General features: G+C 39.5%; 1 protein-coding gene across 6 annotated transcripts in view; it reads left to right on the top strand.

Moving 5' to 3' along the window:
* DST (dystonin) overlaps window positions 1-23,256 on the top strand; it is a 310,970-nt gene that overhangs the window by 83,380 nt on the left and 204,334 nt on the right. For all 6 annotated transcript variants that reach the window (XM_074895774.1, XM_074895777.1, XM_074895776.1 and 3 more), the window contains one exon: window positions 13,660-13,721. In XM_074895774.1, the coding sequence (XP_074751875.1) occupies window positions 13,660-13,721 (62 nt within the window). The remainder of the gene's footprint in view (window positions 1-13,659; window positions 13,722-23,256) is intronic.

Here is a 23,256-nt window from a genome sequence, read left to right as displayed (position 1 = left end):
TACTTTTTTGTCATTGTTGAGAGCACTTACCAGTTTCAAAGGCCGAAACACGCAGCTCTTCTTTCAGGGTCGTCTTCTGTGGTTTCAGACTACAGAGTGCTTCTGAAACCTTGCCTTTCGTTCTGTGTGTGCAGCGTAAGCTGTCCTCCAGGGAAGTCTGAGTCTTGTCACAGAATCTATCTTTGTGGTACTCCAGACGCCAAGCTTAACCAGTCATTTCAACATATGTTTTCATGAAAATCATTATCTTTCTATATTGCTGTCCTGGAACTCTTTTTCCACTATAAAAATGTACAAGCTTCTTGTCTTTGTCTTTAGTACCACTCACAGCTCTCTGCCATATCATTTCTCATGCCTTACATTTTCCTGTTCTTCAGACAGTGCCATTTTCAGAACACCCTTTGCCTGCTGTTCTTGTGTTGCTCTATCAGTTGCTCTTTATGCATGGCAGTTACTTCTCAGAATTGACCTTTTCATCTCCATGAAACCCTAAAATCTCCATCCATGGTGGCACTGCTCTTGTCTGTGGGGCAACATGGAGCTGCTATTAACATGAAGTCATCAGAGTACGGGTAAAGGAGGACAAGGCATATATAGAGGTGAGATTAGATGCCCCAGATTCCATGAGATCAAGAGAGCAGAAGCTCCTCCAGCACTGCCTTGGTGCCTGCACCACAGAGTAAAATCCCTAACAGCCTGGCTCTGGTGGTGCAGTTAGATCAGATGCAAAGGGGCATTTAGGTGGTTAGTAAGTTTAATGAACAAACAGGTACCTGCCCTAACATCATCCCCAAACCCCACTGACCCTGTGGTCAGTAAGCTTTAGTACTGTTGCAGGACTTGATTAATAATTTTTGCATCATTATCAGGGATGATTTAAATGATACTGTATTTTCTTAAACAATACATGCTGCCATGAATATGGGAAGGAAACGGGCCATTGAATAAAATGTCATTTTAATTGGTTGGTTGTGTGGAAATTCACTTTAAGAAATTGATAATTATTTCAGGATAGTTTTTATGTGACTAGATTAGCACTATCATTCTTTTCTCTGTATCCCGAGTTCACAGATCTTACATTTAACTTAACAGTACCAGTGTAGTCACATAAAGGAATTATATAGTTTAGCTCTTTTATTAGCATAGGTAGGGTCTTTGTTTCATAAAGAACAGTGATTTTGTCATCATACCAAAGCTCATACAAAACTTTCAACAGCTCTCTGAGTTAGGGGCAGAGATAGATTTTGATACAGCCTGTGAATGTGTGTGGTAAATCTGTGTTAAATGGGGCGATGCAGAAATTGGATAAATGCTCAACAAGTTTATATACTTTAGGCTCTCTGAAATCTAGAATAAGAATTTAAGATGGGAGAGATAATTTGAAATTTGGGGCTGCCTGCCTGCCCAGGTAGATTCCTTTTTTTCCCCCATAGCATTCTGTTTTCAGTTGCTTTCCACTGCTTTTCCAGCTATTTTTACAGCTGTATAGTTTGTATAGCAATGCAATGTTCTGAATACCAATACTGTGTTTGAAAAGCAGACACATCTCTGTCTTTAAGTAAACAATTTTTCTATTTTTCTACTAAACATCATTTGGCACATCTCAGCATGACAGTTCAATCAACTGACTTCTTTTTACATGAATGGAAAAATTCCTTTGCTAATAAGTGTTTGTGAAGGGGATTAATAAGACTGTAGATATTCCTGGTGAAACACAAAATTTACTTGAAACAGTTCAACTCAGTGAAAGTATTTACTTTGGGTTTGAGTGGTAATCAAGAGAAGTGGTCAGTGAGATTTCCAAATCATTGTAGGCTTGTTTTAAAAAAACCCCCCTGTGTTCTTTGGGCCCAGTCTTAAAATGAAATTATCTGGGATGCTTTTTTATTTTAATATTTTACTATTTTTTTAATGTGAGCTGACATTAAATCTCTGAAAATCTGATAGTGGTTTCAGTGTGTGTGTTCTTTGTCTTCCTGCAACACAGAAAACATCCTAATAGTTATTTTTACGTTTCTTTGTTGTGGAGGAGAATCTTTCATTGTTCATGAAACTGAAGGGAGAACAATGGGCGAGTGTGCTGGTGGAGATGAATGAGGAGCAATATTGTATATGTCTGTGGTGTAAACATCAGATGGTGAGATTCTTTTTTTTTTTTTTTTTTTAATGCCTGTGATTCTGATTGTTTTTCCAGTTATCTTGACACTGCATGCAGGCCAAATTAAATCTCCCTTAATGTAAGTGTATCAGTGTGAAGATTAGAGAGAGAAAAACCTACTGATTTAGCCAAACCCAGCATCACCAATCTCTGCCCGTATCCCTGCTTTTCAAGCTCTCTCTTGACTCTGCTAGTGAGTTATATCCGTGTACTTTGTACACTGCATTAAAGTTTCATAGTCTTAGCTTGTACTGAGGAAATGGTGATGTAAACTGTGCTCTTTAGAGGCTCTGTGTGTCACTTGGAAACTTGTTGCTCTCCCTCCTGTTATTCACGCTCTGCCACAGTCTGGAGTTAGTACAGTCACTGCAAGCACAGAACTTCAAAGGTTCGCTGAACAGTTTGCAAACGGAATGTTATTCTGGGTTGTCTTTTCTTCTCTCAGGACTTTCCTATTGATTTCTTGGAGTGTATCCCTCTGTTTTTTCTCCAAGGGAGAGTGTAAAAAGTGGAGCAGGAGTGCTCAATCAAAGGACAGAAATAGACAGAATCAGCGTAGATCTCCACTAGCTTCTGGAGGCTTGGGGAAAATGCAGTTTTCTTCGTGCTTTGCTGCTTATTGCTGTGATCTGAGTTTGCACTGGACTGATGAAATAGGCTTTAGTCTCATAAGCCTTTTGCTGTTGGTTAGGCACATCTTTTCAGTATGGGATTTCTGTTAAAACTCACATCATCAACATTTTAAAATATATAAGCTGTCATCTGGTGTTGCAGAAACATGTTTTTAATTTGTATCAAAGCTTCCTTGATCACTCAAAAAACCCTCCCCAGCAACCTAAACAACAAACTGGCCAAACTCTTTTTTTTTGTTAGTTGACATTCTGATTGGGTTGGTAATCTAAAGTCAAGAGGTACTATGATATACTTCACAGGACAGGGTAATGTCTACTGAGATTTTTTTTTTTTTTTTTCAGACTACATGCAGGTTTTATGTGTCTTGACAACCGGATGTGACATTTTTACATGGATCTTCTCTCTCACATAAAAGACAGAAATCAAATACTGAAGACTGAATCAAATTGGAAACCAAGTAATTTTGTGGCTTTTTCTTTTGGTGCTGCTCACTGCCATCTATAGAGTTCTGCATTGTTGGGCTCTTTGTAATAGTTAAGCATCTGTCCTGCTGTAGGGCTTGAGGGAGAGGGCTGCACAAAAGGAAATACATTAGACGGTCACTGAGCTTTGTGAACTTTGTTCACAGGGTGTTGTGCTAGTGCAGTACTTCCCAGGAGTGATTTTCTGGTCAGAAAAGATTCAGACATGGAAATCTGTAGTGCTGCAGAGAGCAAGAATGTTTTCTTACATGATTTTAGTTAAGATGAATTGGTTAATGATGTTTTCCAAAAGCCTAAATAAGAAAGTCAAATGCTATATTGACTTTTTTGTCTCCCTAAATGGAACAGGCTTATAGGTACCCACTATTGTTTTATTATGTTCTTGTATTTCTCCTGTGGTCTGTTTGTTGTTGATTTCTTAATACTTCAGCTGTAAACTTTTGGGAGCTGGGACCTTTGTTTGATTTATGCTTCTAAACCTTTTGGAGCACTCATTGCTGTGACTGGAAGACACTAGAAAAAAGCTTTTTGAGTTTATTTCACATCTCATTTATGATTAGATGTGAGGTAGCTACTTAACTACACTAACACTACAAAGGGCTGGATAAACAAGATTCTGTGAATACGAAGTGATCCCTTGGGGTTCCTCTTGGTTTTGATGTATGTGCACACACTTCAATGACAGTATTTCTTCCACACAGGTCCTGCAAATCATATCAGAAGTATAGTTCTTGTTCCAGTAATTGAAGATTTACTTAGCATCTTCTGCATAGGATAGTAAAGCCAGGCAAACCTGCAGAGATTTTATGTAGATTTTATCTCCACGTGTTTCAGGCATAGGCCAGGTGAATTCTTCATCCTGCTTCAAGCATAGATGGAAAATAGTGGCAGAAAAAAGGTCCAAGTGAGAATTTGATGAGTGCAGTTTCTTACTGAGCCAGATGGGTGTGCAGTTAGCAAAGTTTTTAATATTTTAGGACACAAAGCATTTATTTACGGGCTATGGTTTCACCTTTGCCTGCATTTGTAGGGTTGAGGTGCAGTGTGTTACAGAGTATCACAGTGTAAATGGTGAGTCAGTTATTCTTACAGTTTCGATTTATTATGTGTTTTTGTCTGCACGTAGTCTTTATTTTGACTTTTGAGGTAGTCATAGCTCTATCAAAGTCAATGTGAGTTTTATGATTGCTCCTTTATCAGCAGTTAGGATTAAACTCTGACCTCCAAAAATGCCAAAAAGTCTTATGTTGTTTCTAGCAGACTGTGGTGCTAACAGAGAACAATATTCCATGTTAGGCCTTCTGGCTTTCTGTTTCAGCAGCCATCTGCTGATAGCAGTCTATATCAGTCCGGATTATGAATGATGATGTTAGTCAAACATGTCTGACATTCATGCTGTCATGCATGATGTGATATACCTGTGAGGTCACTAGTTTGGAAACTGGGAAAAGTTTAGCCACAGCAGCCCAGATCTTCATAAGCTGAAAAATCTATCCATTGCCTAGAGTGTGAATTCATGCTCCCAGGTACAGATGTTTTACTAGTTACCCGAAATAGCTTGTTAAAGAGTATCCACAGTTGGTTATCAGGAGCCTGAGGTCTTCCTTGGGGTTGGTAGGCAAGCGTACACAAGCCATGAGGGCAGCTTGAGCTCCCCAAGCTCCAGAGGAATCTCTTCCTGATTGATTCATGGCATTCTTCTAGATCTTTATCTTGCATAGACTCAAACTAGCTTATTTGTTTGCATATAGAATTGGGTCTTTTGTTTAAGAAACAATACGTGAACAGCTGGTGTGTGTGTGCAGCTGGAGGGAACGGTGCAGCTAATATTATGATTTTATTGGTGACTCTTGATAAGCCTGTCTAATCAATTAACAGATTGGTTTTGGGATATGAGTCTAAATGTTGCATTTCATTTTACAGCAGGGTAGCGACATACCTTCCAGACAGAGCGCTGTATTTTGTGAAGCCTTTTACAAGAGCTGACAGCAGAGCAAATAAAAGAGTCTACATGTGACTAAAGACTTTTTATTTTGCAAGTCTTTTAATTTCATTGCAAATATACTGCTAACATATCAAAGCAGTTCATTTCAGATGCTGTGGTCTGTTCTTTCCATTTTAATAAATAGATGTGTTAATTAAACAGATTATTCTGGTATTTAGTTATGAAGAATTGCAGAGTTTTGTAGATAAGTATTGTTCCAGATTGCAACATCTAACCTTCTGTAATATTTTAAGTATTCTCTTCAAAAATTAATCTGCAGTACTGTTTCATTGCTTTACTTGCAAGGCTATGAAGCTACTGAAGTGGGTCACTGGAGTTGTGTGAACAAACATGCATTAAGTAAAACGCAGATGAAAGGGTGGTATCTTTGGATTCTGTTTGCAGCTGTTGCAGCCAAGACAACTTCATTTGGAAGCCCACTTAAGGGATGACTGAATGTAATGCAAAATTAAAATGCTGAAGTTTCCCAATTCATTTTCAGTCTTTGTCATTTTTAGTATGTGTTTTCCTGCAACTTTTATAAAATTGAGTGCTTCCCAGTCTTTGTTTCATTTATGTCTGTTGTCAAATTTAGTTCACATTCTGCTTATGAATTATATTACTCATTTCTTTAAGGAACATTTTTTCAGGAAACATTTGCATTTTTATAGCTAAGTGCATACACATTGAAATGATCTGGCAAGTAAAATTTGCAAAACTGTTTTGTGAAAGAGAAATAAAAATATTCTCTTTGAAAAATATATCGGAGATCCTAAGCATTGTTTGTTTTGTCATGAAGGCTGAATCCTAATGACATAGAAGACAGTGGGGACTTTACTTATTAAAGGTTAGCTGGTAACTTCAGTGAAGTCTGAGTTTGACTTTATTTGACTGTAATTCCAGCTGAGTGAAATAAGACTTTAAAAGAAAGTTTTAGGTTTTCATCATTCTTAAGAAGTAAGCCTCAACCTGGCGATGCATTTCAGGAGTTTGTGCCTTACTTAGGAATGCCTAACATCTTTAATTTTTGCTTGTACTTCTCAATTGGTTGGATATATCCTTTGTGTAAGAATCCTTGTCTAGCCTGATGCACTGTGATTTTTTGACGGTTCTTTCAACAAGGTGAAACCTCATTCTGGATTCTCTTATCCAGATTTCACTATCTAGACTCAAACTGTATATATCTATTTTTAGTCCTTCCTTCTCACAGCTGGACCATGTCTCTTCCTTGCTTCATGCCCTTACTACCTTTCTTCCCCTCTACTGTCTGAACTGTGTACCTTACCAGTCTGTCTTCAGTTATCCTCTTATTTTGTATTTGGCTTCCATTCAGTCCTTCTGAAAAAAGAAGTAATGTGATGCTATCTCCAGGGCAAGCTCTTGCAAACTACTAGTGCTATTCCTGAAGCTGTCCTGATACATGAACACCATCAGGGACATAAACAAGACACGATATGAGTTCTGATTTCATAAATCCAAGGGGAAGCTGATCAAATTAAAAGAATTACAGAGGTGGTAAAATATAAAATGTTACCTTTAAACTTGACAACTTCTCCTACTCTACAAGAATAGCTGATTTAAGAGTAGCACCATTCTATATTAAAATGCATGAAGAATTATTTTGAAGTATAAAACAATCACTACCTGTAGCAAAATATGCTCTGTTAGAGGAAGAAAATACTTAAGAAAAAGCTGGGTTGTCAGGTGAGCTTACTCTGAGAGAACTGTCGTATTTACCCAGACTTTGAGGGAGTGAAGATAACAAGAGCTCAATAGAGATCCTTTAGCCAAGAAGTTAATCTTTCATGGCAAACACTAAAAGTATATAATGTATATTGCCATTCTAGTCCTGAGTCACTAAAATGGTAAGTATTTCGTAGAGATCTGGGTTTGGTGTGGGTTTCGTGTTTTGTTTTGTTTTGGTTTTTTTGTAAGGTTAGAAACTGTGGAAAATAATTTGGAATTTCCCCGTTTTCCTGTAGTTCTTCTCATAGAGTAAATATTGACCCCACAAAACCAGGGTCTGGAACTGTAATGCTTGCAGATTCAATGTTTGACTATTGTAGTGGAGTTACATATGCAGATAACCCTATATGAGGCCCCTAAGTTTATTTTTTTCAGAATTTTTTTTAGCTTTTCTACAAGACCTCAGCATTGCTGAGTTACAAAGAGCTTCTGGTATAATGGAGTTACAAAGCTTCTGGTATAGACAAATTCAGTTTGTACTTGTCTACAGTAGATTAACACAGACAGGTAGGTATGAGCCACACTTTTCTTACAGGTATGAAATCAATTGCTGGCAGAGGTATTGCCTTACTTGTGTCTGTTGTAACGGGAATTACTCCTTTATACCCCCTGAATCATCCCTGCTGTTAATGCGTATGTGTACATATAGCAGAGGTATGTTGGTAACAGGTGCATGTGTTTCTGGGTGAATGCAGCGAGCCTCTGGCTCATTTTTCAGAGCTTGCAGCTGATTGTGCTGTCCTGATAACCTCTCCCAACTCCTATTAGACAGAGTGTTTTTACTTTTACATTACCTCTCCTTAGGGGTTTGGATGTCCTTTCCATGACTAGAAACCTCTTAGGATGTTCCCTTATACATTAACTGCACTTTAATTTGTCCCACCTGATGCTTTTTTTTGATCTGGATCTGAATTCCTTCATGGCAGTGTCCCTGCTCCTCCTGATCTGTGGTGATCCTAGTCATGAAGTGACACAGGGAGTGTACAATATAGGGAGTGACTTTAGTAAAACACAAAAATTGAATACAGGTGGTCTTGGTCTCCTTTGCAGATGTCTGTCCCTGACGCATGAGGACAGCATTGTGACCCTTCAGGCCTGCCCCACTCCTTCAAAGGACTGATGTCATGGGGTCACGGTGACTGTCTGATGATATTACAAGGCTTTCAGGGACCACACCCAGAAGACCTAGCCCCAGCCTCGGGGAGCAACAGTTTCCCAGATAGCTCATGTCACAAGACTGCCTCACTGTCGAGCAGAGTCCCATTGCTGTATTTTTCATATAACTTCGGACACCAGGTTTCACGTTCATATCCAGCACTACATTCTGTTTTAGTGATAAACCACCCCAAGGCCTTTGTTACTCCTTGGCCAACTTAGCAGGTTGAAGGAGGTGATCCTTCCCCTCTGCTTAGCAGTGGTGAGGCCACACCTGGAGTACTGTGTCCACTGCTGCTGGGCTCCCCAGCACAAGAGGGAGATGAACATACTGGAGAGAGTCCACAAGGATGATGAAGGGACTGCATCATCTCTCCTAGGAGAAAGGGCTGAGAGAGCTGCATCAAAGCTCTTCAGCCTGGAGAAAAGAAGACTGGCGGGGGGGGTGGGGGGAATCTTCTTCAATGTATATCAATACATGAAGGGAGGGTACAGAGAAGACTGAGCCAGGCTCTTCCCAGGGGTGTGTAGTGCAAAGGGCATGAAACAAAACACAGGAGCTTCCCTCTGAATGTGGAAGGAAACCCTTTTTCACTGTGAGGGTGACCAAGCGCTGGCACGGGTTGCCCAGCGAGCCTGTGGAGTCCCCCCACCGTGGAGATACTCAAAAGCTGTCTGGCTGTGGTCCTGCACCACCATCTCTGGGGGGCTCTGCTTGAGCAGGGGAGGTTGGACCAGGTGACCTCTGGAGGTCCCTTCCCACCTCAACCCTTAAGTGATTCTGTGACTCAAAGAGTTTGTGCAAGCTGAGAATGTGCATCCCGATTGCCTGACTTGGGAAAACTCAAACATTTCTGTATGCTTATGAAGATTCAGGTTTGTCTCGTGGGACTCCATCATCTGTGAGGCCACCACATCTTATTGTTTTTTCCTTCAGGGGATTTATAAGTGACTGCACAGAAAACTAAGAAGCATAACAAAAGCATGAGGGCTGTAAAGAGTTAAACACTGGAGTGAAACCAATTAAAACCCCACAGGTAGTCTCACTCTTGGTAAATCTGCAACCTCTTGTCTATGTACAAGTACTGTCTGAACAGCTCAGCTTAAGTAGTTATTAACATGAGCAAAGCAGCCACTTTTATTCCAAAACTTTCATGTACTCTCAGTCAAAATGAAAGACCAGGACCAGGAGTGAGGAGGGGAGGGTCATAGGCACCCATGGAAGTTTGTCAGGGGAGCAGTTTGTTCCGAGCTTTTGTTCTGCTCCATCTTTCCTACTGATTACGCAGACTTATAAGTATCTTCAGCACCTCCTCAGGAGGAAGAGTTGCATAGCGTTTAAGGCCAATAGTGTCCTGGCTTGTATCATAAATAGCGTGGCCAGCAGTAGGGAAGTGACTATCCCCCTGATCTCGGCGTTGGTGAGGCCGCACCTCGAATACTGTGTCAGTTTTGGGCCCCTCACTACAAGAAAAGGCATTGAGGTGCTGGAGCATGTTGAGAGAAGGATGACAAAGCTGGTGAAGAGCCTAGAGAGCAAGTCTTGTGAGGAGCCGCTGAGGGAACTGGGGTTGTTTAGCCTGGAGAGAAGGAGGCTGAGGGGAGACCTCATTGGCCTGTATTATTGTCTGAAAGGAGGTTGTGGCGAGGTGGGTGTCGGGTCTCATTTCCCAAGTAATAAGCGATAGGAGCAGAGGAAATGGCCTCAAGTTGCACCAGGGGAGGTTTAGATTGGATATGAGGAAAAACTTGTTCACCGAAAGGTGTTATTGAGCATTGGAAAAAACTGCCCAGGGAAGTGGTTGAGTCACCAACCCTGGAGACATTTGAAAGACCTGTAGACATTGTACTTAGGGACCTGGTTTAGTGGTGGACTTGGCAGTGTTAGGTTAATGGTTAGACTTGATGATCTGAAAGGTCTTTTCCAGCCTAAGTGATTCGGTGATTCTCCTCAGGAGAGTATTGAACAGCATCAACACCACCTGTTGCCTTTGGTGTAATTCTGGTAGTAAACCTGTCTTTCAGAGAAACTTATAATTTGCAGACACTGATCCATGCAAGCAATAGGGATTCAGAGAAAGGGGCATTGCTGTTAGAAGGATCTGCCCCTGAATTTGTATTTGGGATTGAGGAATGACAAGAATGCACAATTAGATACCTTAGTTGTGGTGATTGGTTTTTAAATCCAAATTTTCTAATCAAGCCTCTTTAGATGCTGCTGAGTTATAGTGTAGGTTCATAAAATAGGTGTCAAGTCTATTAAGACTGACAACATTTTGTTGAGGTACTTTACAGGCATATAAAGCATAAGAGACTTACAGTTTATATGTCTGATATATCAGAATAATGCCTATAATATATGTGTCTGCAATAACAGGTAAAAGCAGAGAAGCTGAAGTTGATTAATTAACCATAATGAAGGTTTATTGTGATCATCTATGGATCTATGGATCAGATGATCTAGGAGGATGTGTTTTCTTTCTGCAGCTCCTACCTCACTTGTATTCTTAAATTACCTTGGCTTAAACAACACCACTGCTGCTTTTTTCATGGTGACGCTCTCTCCTTGCTACTCATTGCTAGTAGAGGAAAAAAAATAGACTTCCTGTTTTGAAAAGTTCAATATTTGTTCTCAGATGTGTATTAATGCACCTAGAAGTTCAAAACGAACAAGCACAGATGCTTAATTTACATCTTACTGTGAGTTAAATCCAGGGGACTCGCAGTTTTGCTTGCTGTGACAGCAGATGGGCTCTTTGCTCCTATTTTTTTTTTTTTTTAAAAAGGGGAGTTGCTACTTTTGCCATCTAGGTGAAACCCTGATCATTCCTTGGCTCTCCTTTTCCTGAAAAGAAAAGAGAGTCTGAAGTTCTGAAGGAAAGAATGAGACAGTTTGCTGCACATGAAAAGGACGGGAGTACGAAGCTGGTGAAAGTAATGTGCTGCATGGGTCAGTAAGGCAGCCCAGCGCTGGGCTGGCAGGGTGGCGGGGCTGCCTTCGGGAGAGAGCAGAGCTCTTGGGGGCGAGGGGGAGGGAAGCTTCTCTCAAGAGATTTCAGTGGGTTTCCTTCCTTAGTTTGGTGTCTGTAATCACCTGCCTGTTTTCTACTGCATCTGACGGGTTTGTTTTTGTATGTTCTGCGCTAAGTTCAAGCACTGTATACTGTTGCAATGTGTTTTTCTTCTAGTGTGCATTTGCTCTTCTGGAAACATTTGATTTTTTCATTAAAATTGCAGTCATGGTGTGTGGTGGTTTTTTGGTTTTTTCCTCTTCAATTCTGGTGTTTTCACAACATGACAGGTGGCAGCTTTCCTCTTTGTTACACATTTGTGTATGTCGGGTAGAGAGTTTTTCTATATGTTTTTGTAATATGCATATATAAAAGGAACAGGGGTAGTAAGCATTGCTTCTTTTATGCGTGTTGGTATTTTATTTGATAATAGAGTTGAAATTAATAGTGACTGCACTAACAAGATACAAGGAAGTTGGTTTTCTTTAATTTTTTTTATTGTCATCACAGTAACATTTCCCGAAGTGTAAACTTTTGTGGTAGTTAGTCAATACTAGCTGAGGTTACCTTAGGAAAAAAGATACTTTGTAGGGTGGAAGAGACATGTGGGCTGGAGTATTAAATTCTGAAGTTGGGAAAACTTGTGTTCCTTTTAAAATGACTACATATAATGGAACAGTTAGAAGTGAAAGTATTTCTGTATTTCTTTCAATGATGACATTTTCTGTTCTGCATCTACCAAACCAGAGCTTCTACCTTATTAGGATAAATAACTGATGTTGAGAATGGTGTCTTGCTAGGTGAAGGCTGTAGGGAAATGTATATATAACAAATCTGTCAGATTTTTTCTCCAATAGTGTAGTTTTGCTCTTTAGTTTGTCTCTTACTCCTCTTTTTTTGTGTCCTCAACTAGAGTAAGTGTGGAGCTCTGAAGCAGGGAAAAAGCGTATGATATCAGCTTGGAAGATCTTGAGTGGCATGGAAAAGGCATTTAGGGAACAGCAGCTATTCTGTACAGAGCCAAACGTACAGGTACACTACATATACAATCTGAAGAACTAATTGCCACAGTGAACTGTGGCTGCAAAAGTTGTAGGTGTGTTAAAAAAGGGTTGGAAAAAAACTGAAAAAATGCATCTATGACTCTTAAATACAAAAATATGTATAAGCATGTAGAAAGTCTGTGTGTCACATAAGGGTGGAGTATACATAGGCTTCACAGGCTTTTGCTTGTCTTGTTTTTGTATTTGTTTCCGAATACTCATTTCTCACTACTGTTAGAAGAACATATTGTGCTCAGTTTGGCCCAGGATGGACTCTTTTATACTCATGCCATTTTCAAAGACCTGAGGATCACACCAGAGATCACAGAATCCATGAATATGGACCTTCTAATATTTTTTTTTTTATTATTACTTATGTTACCTTTGACTGATCTGAAAACAGTAATTTTTTAATGTAAAATACAGGATCTGATTCAATCTTCTAGTGATGGCAGTAGCTGCAGAAGGAGTCTTGTTTTGCTACCTAAGCTAATTGGTCATTCTCAGCCACACTGCAAATAGCCTGAGTCAATGAAACAGCTGCAGTTTTATTGTACAGGGTCTTAAGGGATCTTGCTATTTTAGGCTTGCACAGATGGTCCTGGTCGTAATGCACCACAACTTGGGCTCCAGGGTGTGTCAGAGCCGTGAACAGGCTTTGTAGCAGTTGTATGGGCTAGTGACCATATGTAGGTTTGTGGAGATAATTCTTGTGCTGGAGTGGCAGTTAGTGTTTCTGTAATGTGACTTGGTAGGATACATGTATATACTTCCCATCCATAAGTGGGATGCTTCCTTACCCTGTATTGTTTTTATTGTTTCTTCTTAATATTTTGTGGGCAATCATTGATGCTAACTGCCATACTGGGGAGCTGGTATATATATCTTATATCTGGGTCAGTGGACATCCATGTTTATTTTATAGAGGATTTAGAGTCCTTTCTCTGACAAGCTGTAGCTCATCTATCTGTACATGTTGGAACAAGGTTGATAATCCAGTCAAGAAGCATAGTAATTAAAAAAGCCAGCTTTCATATAGTAAGAGATTTTCTGTTGCTAAATACTTCAATAATGAATTAGATTTTTTTAGAGGCTATAAGTAGTATTTATAGCTCTTAAAAGTTTGCCTTGATCTTTTTAATACATTTTAGGGAAAGGTTGACTTCTAGGAAGTTGTACTTTTATTAGTATTGCTGCTGTCATACCAGTGGGGTTGTCACCCTGGAGGAACTGATCTGGAGCTGCTGCTCAGGAAACTTTTTCATGACATTGTGATGTACTGCAAAAACATTTGCATGCTATTATTTTGATATTTCAGAGCTTTTTATAGGCTATTGTGTTTTTAAAATTCATTAGAATGCTAATTGTATAAAGCTCTCCATTAAAAAAAAAATCTGCATCAGTTGTAGAGTTGTTAAACCTTTTTCTTTTTCCTTTTTACCTCCAGATGAGCGGGACAAAGTACAAAAGAAGACCTTTACAAAATGGATAAATCAGCATCTCATGAAGGTCAGTTCATATTTCTGTGATGTTTGAATGACTGATTACTACAACAGTGATTGTGTCTTTTACTAAACGTTTGATTTGAGGATGCAGCTGAGTTACATGTAATAAGGAAGATCTTAAATTGTGAGATTTATGCATGTACTTGAGGAGTCACTGAGGAGTTGAAATGCTACTGTCTTGATATCCCAAGGTGATCTATTTGAATACTCAAATTTGAAATTAAAATGAGTCAAAGTTTAAGGGACATGATTTCTCTCTACAAAGCTTGACTCTTTTCTGCCATTAGAGTGTCATGGCTGTAGTACCATAGCTAAGGCAAATGAAAAAAAAAAATTTTCTTTCAAGTACTATATTGAGGAAAGGGAAATGACCTTGGGAAGGGGAGCTCTAGCTCATCCTGTGACATTAGTATGCTGCTCATGTATTAGAAATAGAAGCTTTCTAGGGACGAAAGTCAGTTTTCAGTATCTTTCTCTTGAATAGCAGTGAACTTTGCCTCAGGGACAAAGCACATCATTTTAACAACATGTATAGCTTTTAGTCAACAGAGAACTAAAAGCTGTGAGTTCATCTTCACTGCATGTCCCTTCAGTTCTAAATTTAATCTGCTGTTTCAGTTCTAACTGTCTAGCCCAGACGTTTCTCTGGAGAAACAGGTTGTAGAATTATTTAATGTAAATTGCTTTGATTCCCCCCCACCAAGCTGAAATAATATAAAAGTCACAATAAAAATGTATCTGCAAACTGTCAGAGTTGAAATTTAATTAATGTGTATAATGTTCAGACATTGTTGGAAAGATCTGCTTGTATTTGTTTTGAGAGAAAAATATGGGGGTTTTAGGGGACAACAGTTATCTCTCTGCTTCTTGTGGCTATTTGAGAAATATTGGACACTGAAGCAGAACAGAATTTCTTCAGGGATATTTAAAATCAACTTTTTTTGTTAGCTCCTCAAACCTTCAGAAGATACAGAATTCTGATTTCACATCTTCTTGTTCGAGGAAAAAAAAAATTGAAACCTACCTAGCCCTTGGAAATGTCGTGATGTAGGGAGCTAACAAGGTCTGGATGTGAAGTTGGTCCCAATTTTTGTATTTAGCAGGAGACCTTCCTTCCAGCGTGCTTTTTTGGTCCTTCCCACCATGATTAAGCTATCACAAGTGGTCGTGACATCAGCCTCTGCAGCACACAACCTTTCTGTGGGCTGGGTGAGTCTGGAGTCACAGGATAGCTTTTAATACTGCTCATACCAATGGGTTTTCCTTTGTGGATTTACTAGACTCAAAGAAATGCTATGTAGAAACAGCTGCTCCAAGGACCCCTTCTATGCAGATGCCTCTTCACTGTAATCAAGAAACACCAGAGTGGTCCCCATGCCCTTGCAGAAGTCTTGTACTTGCTAAAGAGAAAAGACAAAAGGCTGCAGACCTGTAGCCTTCCCTTTCTGGGTTTTACCTCATATTTATGATAGAAGAAATGTATCCATTGTCCAGTACTTCAGACAAATTAGTTAAAGAAAAAAGCATACAGGAAGATTGCCAGTACTTTGGCAGCAAAATGCAATCTCCAAATTTAACCATCAGGCATTTCTTCTTCAAATTGAGGGTCATTGTTACCATGTTTGTAGAGGCTGCCAGTCATTTTATGTATTAAAAATGCATTTTAAAGGTGCAGTTTTAATTTTCTGTGGGATGCAGAAGAGCCTATCTGAAACTTTTTAGAGAACAGTCCTTTAATACAACTTAAAAATTATGTCTGTTTTTACAGAGGAGCATTGTATTGGAAATTATATTTCTATACACCATTATTTTACACACTTGTAAAACATGCACAGTCATCGTTGCTATACTTGCAACCTCTTGGGAGTAGATTAAAAAAGATTTAGGCTCTAAACCCGTAACAAAATCAAGGTAAAGAGTTCACACTAAATCCTTTTGACTTGCTTGCCAAGTTGAATGGCCTTAGGCCTTCATCTTCAAATATTTCTCAGTGTGAATGATTGTAGGGGTAGATACAGATAAATACATAGATGTATATATATGTGTGAGTGTGTTTGTGTGTACTGCTGGCCTTGCTTTTCATCTCCAATTGCTCACTTTAGAGTTCAAGTTAAGGATCGATAACTTGCACAAGTATAGTTTGACTACAGCTCTTCCATTAACCTGGAATTTATGTAGCAACTCAACTTTATCTTTTGGAAATATTCAGTTTGAAAGCAGTTGGTGATACAGTTGTAGAATTTCTGTTCTTACAGCATTGTTTCTAGAACAATGACTTGTATGGAAATTAAAATCAATTCTTCAAATGCTCTCTCTTAATACACAAAGGCATATTTAGAAAATACTATATAATGGAGGGAATGTAGAAAAAGTAGCACTGTAAATGTCTATTTCTGGCAGAGTTACTGGAAGTGTCCTGGTCTATGCATTAAGTTGAATTTGAGTCCTTGTTTTCAGCTGCTTTGGATTTAATACATAATGCATGCAACTCCTGTTTGCCCATTCACTGCCATTTGTTGCAAAAAAAAAAAAAAAAAAGTGGGAATCGGCTTATTTCAGGCATCTCAGTAGCTTTATTTGAGCTAGTGACCAGTCTTGTAGGTAGTAGAGAGAACAGGACCTTCTAGATGTTTGCCCCTCAGGCATCTACCTTAGGGTGAGATGAATTGTGTCCTACAAGTAAGTGACTTGAAAAAGGAAGTCAGTGTGCTTTATCTGTCACTGTGTGTAGGGTTTGCCAAGAAGCAGAAAGGAGGAAGGCGTTAATGGAAATTATGAAAGATCATGGAAAACACCAGATCATGTGCGTAGACAGGACCCCACTATGGGCATGGACTGCATTTTTCTTTCATCTTTTTTTTCCATCTATTTATGTTTTTTACTTTCCCTGTCCCTTGCTTCTTTCCTCTGTCCCATTTCTTTTTTGGTTTTTTGTTTTTCCTGTTTTCTTTTATCTTTTTGTCTCTTTACTTTTTCCTTTGCTTGTTTCGTTCTTTCCTTGCTCATTGTAATTAATTTCCTATTCTCCTGCAGTCCTTGAGAAAGTACCAGGCTTGTACCCCTTTATAGCAGTACATGCAAAAGAGCTTTTTCAAGGTCAGCAGCATGATGCTTTTATGGGTTACCATCATTCATTGGGGGATGGCATGGAAGCCTATCATCATTTTTCTAATTAAAATCTGTATTTGTTATTCGCTGAGTAACAATGAACAACAAGATGGCTGAGAATTATTTACCCTTCAGCCCTCCGTTGCTCATCTTTAGTTGCATTGTAAGTGCATAGTATATAAAATTCAATGTATAAGATTAGTTACCTTGTCAGTTCAGTTGATTAGTTAAGCATGTATTTGTGTACTTTGATAAACTAGAAACAGTCACTGCAGAAACATTTCCTGCAAATGGTCTTGAGATACATAGTTTTAGAGACAGGTACGTCATGTGTTATTTGCAAAATGCAACTGTTGAAGTTATCTTTGGGTTCCACAGTTTAAGATCAATGGTCTGTCACTACATTTTTTTTAATGGTGAAGTTTTTCTTTTGAATTGGTAATAGATTTTTTGAGGACTGCTTAGAGCACTTCACTTGCTAAGGCTACTGTTTAATGTCTGATGGTGGGACTCCAGTTTAAAAATTATCTTTTACTTCTTGTTGACATGTGGGCTGGAGAGGTGAGATACTGGACTTTAGAGTTGCCTGCTGCTGTAGTGTGAGCTTCCAGGGAGAAGGTAACATGCTGGTGTAGCATGGCAGTGGGGTAGAGTTTTCCTCTCTTAACTTCTCAAAACTTACCTCTGCTTCCAGCAAGTGTTTCACTTGGCTGCTCTCATTAAGTCACCCCTGATGTAACAACAACAGGTAAATTTGTGGAAGAAAGGGGTTTCATTCTAGTGTAGTGTTCACATGGTCCTAAAGCACCCAAAGAGAAATCCAACTTCTACTATAGCATGGAAATTCTTCTGATGCTCCTTTGAATTCCAGACCCTGAAACCTAAGAAAAGAATGAGAGAAGTGTGAAATACAGAGGGAGAAAGAGATAAAAGTGGGAAAATAAAAAAAGTTTTTGATGAAAAGGAGTAAAAGCTGACAAATTCTTGTCAACCATTTTTTTTCTCAGACCAACTAAAAAATATTTTTATAGTGTCAGATCTTACTCTTGAGAGATTAAAGAGAGTATTTTGAAGTACTTAATCAGAAACTATCATGTACAGAAAATGAGACTAAAGGCAAAGTAGCTGGAGACTGGCTAGGCTCAGATGGTAAGGAAAGGTAAACACCCATGTATTTTCTCTCCAAGGGTTATTTTCCTTCCTTTTTTATGGAGTAAGAAGTTGTAGAGTGTCTTAACTGAACTTTTAGCAGCATTACTGCACTCTGGGGTGCCTGAGCAGCTCTCTGGAGAGTGGGGACTGTCCTGCCCATGGCACCAGCAGGGAGCCCTGCCACCACTGGCCCCTGCGGTGCAGCTTGTTGTGAGACCCTCCACTAGCGGGTCTCTGGGAGAAGACTGCTGGTGATGAGAGCATTGGGCAGCATCCCTGCACAGCCATTAGTTGCTCCAAAAGTCAGTCTTAAAGGGCTTGTGAGCAAGAAGGTTTTTATAAGTAGCTGGACAGAATGCTTTTAAAACTACTCTTTTAAAGGTCTGTGTTCAAAATCTTGTGCTGTGTTGCACTGGTAGTGCATTAGAGAGAGAGAGAGTGAGCAGCTTTTTGTTTGTGCAAAGGCTGAATAAAAAACTCGGATTAGAAACCTGAAATTATTGATTCCTGTGTGTCCTTGAGGCAGCACACAGTTTGTAAATGGCCACTTAGGTCGATTGCTTGGTGAAATGTTCAGGTGTGCGCTTAATGACAGAGAAACCATTCCTGATATAGTGCAGTCATTCCCTTTCTGAAAGTTGGCACTTCACGGACACTAGTGGTTATCATTTTAGATAGCATTACCCTGTAGTATCTTCTTTTTAGCCATGCAGTTAATCTGTTATTTAAAATTCTCCACCTCCTCTTGCAGAAATGAACAGTTTTTAGCTCTACATTTATATTTATTTTAAGGTATGAGACATCTGGTGTTAATCTGATAGTAGTGACCGTTTTAAAAAGTCTCAATTTAACACCTTTTATTTTTGAAGCATACTTGGAAAAAGCATGTTTTGGGTTTCTTTTCCTGTGTTAAGGAAAATACATGAAGATTGCTTGCTGTGCTGGTGCATCTAAATGAGTCTTTTATCTATTCCTCCTAGTTAATTCTGAGAGCTGCTGCAGCCTGTGCTGGGAGCAAATCCTGTAAAATCCCACTTCCAACATGGCACACGACTTTCTTTAGGCACTGGGTACAGCTGAAGTATCAGTATTTCCTCCTCCATTTTGTTTTTCAGTTGTTCAGCAAGGCCTATTGTCTTCTTGGTAGACAGGAGAATATTTCAGTTTTCCTCCTAAAAATTTTGCTGTTGTGTGTTCAGGACTATTCTAAAGGTCTTAAAGTGTTTTTTTTCTTCAGTGCTCCTACTGAAAATAAAGAAAAGTAACTCTCTAAGAAGATCATCAGGTAATGGTGTAAAGAAGTATTTTGTTATCCCTAGAAATATGCACAATTACATTTTATTCATGCTACATTGCATACACATTTTTTAAAAATCTGCTTGGAGGTAATCGCATAGCATCATTCATCTGATTAGCATAATCTGTAGTTGCTTGCAAAGCAGATCAGCAAGCAAATTCGGGACTTTTTTGGTGTTTAATCAAAGTTTAGATGAGGGAGGAAGATAGGCAGGAGATGGTAAGGAAGAATGGTGACAGAACACCAGAAGTTAAAGCTGAAAAAGAGGAAATTTGTATCATGGTTTAGAGGCTAATGATAGACCACATCACAAAATCTCTCTGCAAGCAAATAAATAAATAAATCCAAGTCAATAAAAACTGTGCTGTGGTTTTCAAGTTTATTTGATGCTCTTAATGCATGCAGACTTCATGACTAATTGGGAGCAAGAAAAACAGAAAATTAAATATGCATGAAACATATGATAGCTTGAGTGCATCAATATTTTTATGGCATGCAGCACTGCTGAACCAGTTGAGTGTATGTTTTTATGATCCTTTTTATTGAGGTGTTTGAGGATTTAAAAGTTGTTTTATGTAGGTGCTCATATATGAAAGAATGAGTTTAAGGAGAATTAAGTCTACCATGAGATTACTGTATGATGAAATAGAACCACTAGAATCAATATGTGTCCTCTGATAGACTACTATATTAATATATTAATTCATTCTCTCTTTGTGGGTTCATTGTTTGCAGTTAGCTCTCAGCATAAATATTATTTATTCTTTAGAGATCACAAGAGAAAAAATTTTAGTATTTGCAATTAAGTGTATGCTTTTTAATTAATTTTTCTATTATGCATGGAATTATATTTTATCTATATACGCCTGATGTATCCACATTTAATAAAAATTTCTCTATCAGTTTCGAAATACTCTGGCTTGATCTTCCTCCCATGGGGCCAGTGGGAGTGGTATTTGTCACAATATGTGGACTCCAGACAATAAACAACCTCTAAGATTCAGTCACAAACATTATCAAAATATTTCATTCTACAACAGTGTTTCATATGCTTTGGAAAATCATTGTCCAGAGGTAATGTAATATGTGACTACGTGGGCACCTAAGAAAGTATCAGAATAAACATGTTTTTTCCTGTAAAGAATGGTATTGTCTGCTAAAGGCATTTATGGTGCTTTGAACAAGGAAATTTAAAGATAGTAACGCAATGTTTAAAATTCTCACCTACCTACTGAAATATAGTATCTTGGCTTTAATCAGAATAATGTTATGTCTGCCAACCTTATATTTTACCTGCTTTAGAATAATAGAATAGTTTGGGTTGGAAGGGACATTTAAAGGTCATCTAGTCCAACCTCCTTGCCACAGATAGAGACACCTTCCACTAGACCAGGTTGCTCAGAGCCCTGTCCAACCTGGCCTTGAATGTTTCTAGGGATGGGGCATCTACCACCTCCCTGGGCAACCTGTTCCAGGGTTTCACCACCGTCCTTGTAAAAAATTTCTTCCTTATATCTAGTCTAAATCTACCCTTTTTTCATTTAAAACCATTATCCCTCATCTATTCTAACAGGCCCTACTAAAAAGTTTGTCCTCATTTTCTTATAGTCCCCCTTTAAGTACTGGAAGGCTGGTATAAGGTCTACCCAGAACCTTCTCTTCTCCAGTCTGAACAACCCCAACTCTCTCAGTCTTTCTTCACAGGAGAGGTGCGCCAGCCCCCTGATCATTTTTGTGTCCAACAGGTCCCTTTATTTCCTGTGCTGAGGGCTCCAGAGCTGGACACAGTACTGCAGGTGGGGTCTCACCAGAGTGGTGAGAGTGTATTGCCTTTGGTCTGAGTTAGCATGTCCCTGTAGTTTTAAGTTGTGAAAGCTGTATTTGTTGGCTGAGTTTGATGTTACTAGCATTATGTTTACATACTTTAAACAGTTCATCCCTGATGAGGTATATCTGGTGACACATAGTACGGGGCTGTAAAGGAGAGGGCAAGTTGGAAGCATGAAGTGTGAAGAGAAGTGGTGGCACTGTGTAACTGAAACACCGCAGTGTGTCTGGCCAAAGATTAGATGGGACAGTAGGTGACCATGGTTGCTGTTGATCTGAGGTGTTGAACTGGAGCAAAGAGATTGACAGTGGATTTTTGATTGCTAACTAGCATTGGAAGGACAAGATTCTGTAGCAATGGGGAAAATCATTTATCGTCATAGCTGATTGGAAGAACAGATACGGAGATCTGCATCTGAACACCTACAAAGGTACCCTCTGTAGCCTGTGCAAGAAGAGGTGATTCTGTGGCACAGTTCAGCTCACCCCCAAACAAGTGTGACAACTGGTTGGGGGCACACCTGCTGTTGTTTTCACTGCCTGCTGCAGGAGTGGCAGTGGCTGCCTCCAGTGTGGACATGTGTCTAGTAAGAGAAGTGCCAGCCAGGGAGACCTTCAGCCTGTCAGGTTCAGAAAGTTGCTAGCAAAACTGCTAGTTAGGTGTAGACTGATTGGGAGGGACTACTTCAGAATTTAAAAAGGGAAGGTAACTTAACAGCAAGTGATTGCAAAATCCCAGGCTCAGCTTTCAAAGAAAAGAGAAAAATGAGAAGTAAAAAAAGGACAATGAACTTCTAAGCAGCAGAACTGGGGAAAGCAATAAGTAGGGTCTCCTGGGGAAGTAATCCAGGAGAAGGAGGAATGCAGGAGATCTGGCAGTCATTGAAGGCGTTTGTGTTGGAGGCACAAAGGCAGGCTGCAGGCAGGCAGGACAGATAGGAGGCATCGTATAGAATGTACTGCTGCTTTTAAGAGATGTATGAAATAAAAAGGAGCCATACAAGAAGTGGAAATAAGGGCAGCAGGACTGAAGATTTATATAAAGGATTTAGTAAAGCATGGTGTGGTAAAACCAGACAAGTGCAAGGTCCAGAAGGAGTTACAGTGTGATGTAGAAGTCCACAGGAGAAAGATTCTGTAATTACGTCAGAATGTGAAGAAGAAGGGAGAAGTATTGATGCATTACCAAGGAAAAAAAAATGAGAAATAGTATGGAATGATGTAGAAAAGTCTGAATTACTCTAGCCTCTTCAGTCTACAAAATACTGACTTGAATGATGTTTTAATAAGATGAGGGTAGAATTACATAAGGAAAGAGCAGATGAAGAATATTCAGGTAAGTTATGTGCTTTCAGCTTTATTCACCCAATAGTTAGGAACTGATTGAACTGATTTATAACATTTTATCATTCTACTTAAGAATTCAGAGAGAACAGGGGACTCTTGGGAGCCTGCAGTTATAGTAAGCACAATACCTCTCTCCCAAGCAGAAGAAAAGAAAGGGGAGTTACAGACCTCACAAGGTGATTTCTCTCCCTGGGAAGACCATGGAACAACAGACCCTTGAAAACAGATGGACAAAGGGAAAGTGGTGTTCAGGGTGTATCTACATTTTTTTGACACACAACCACATGTAGTCTCATTAGCAGATTACTGCTACAAATGTTGAACTGAAGGATCCCAAATACAGTTTGCTTGGATATTGCCATCAGTAACAGCTGCAGCCAGAACTGGTGCCAGGAAGAGCCAGTGCTGTCAGTTGTTGCTGCCATCAGGTGCTGCAGCAGCATCACCTGACTCTGGGACGCCATATGCATGAACAAGGACCCAACTCCCTTCCACCCAGAGACAGCATCCTTCTGCCCTGGCTGTGCCACATCCTCAAGTGAGGATTTGAGCTCTGTCACTTCATCCTTGTGGTGATACCTGTTTCTCTAATGCTGTGGCTGTACCTTTCTTGGCTCAGGCCTTCTGTCTTGCTGTCAGCAGTAAGTGTGGCCCTTACCCTGCCACAGTTCTTACCAAGGTCCATCACCTGCACAGAGCTGTGTTGACTTGTGCCCAGGGAGCTACAGGAACTGCAGATGAGCTCCACATCCTGCCTGTGGGCCAGCATGGTGCTTAGGACACAAGGAGACAGCTCATAATTCTGCCT

The sequence above is a fragment of the Athene noctua genome, chromosome 1 (assembly GCF_965140245.1).
Source record: "Athene noctua chromosome 1, bAthNoc1.hap1.1, whole genome shotgun sequence".
Classification (NCBI taxonomy): Eukaryota; Metazoa; Chordata; class Aves; order Strigiformes; family Strigidae; genus Athene; species Athene noctua.
This window is presented reverse-complemented; position numbering and strand designations above follow the sequence as displayed.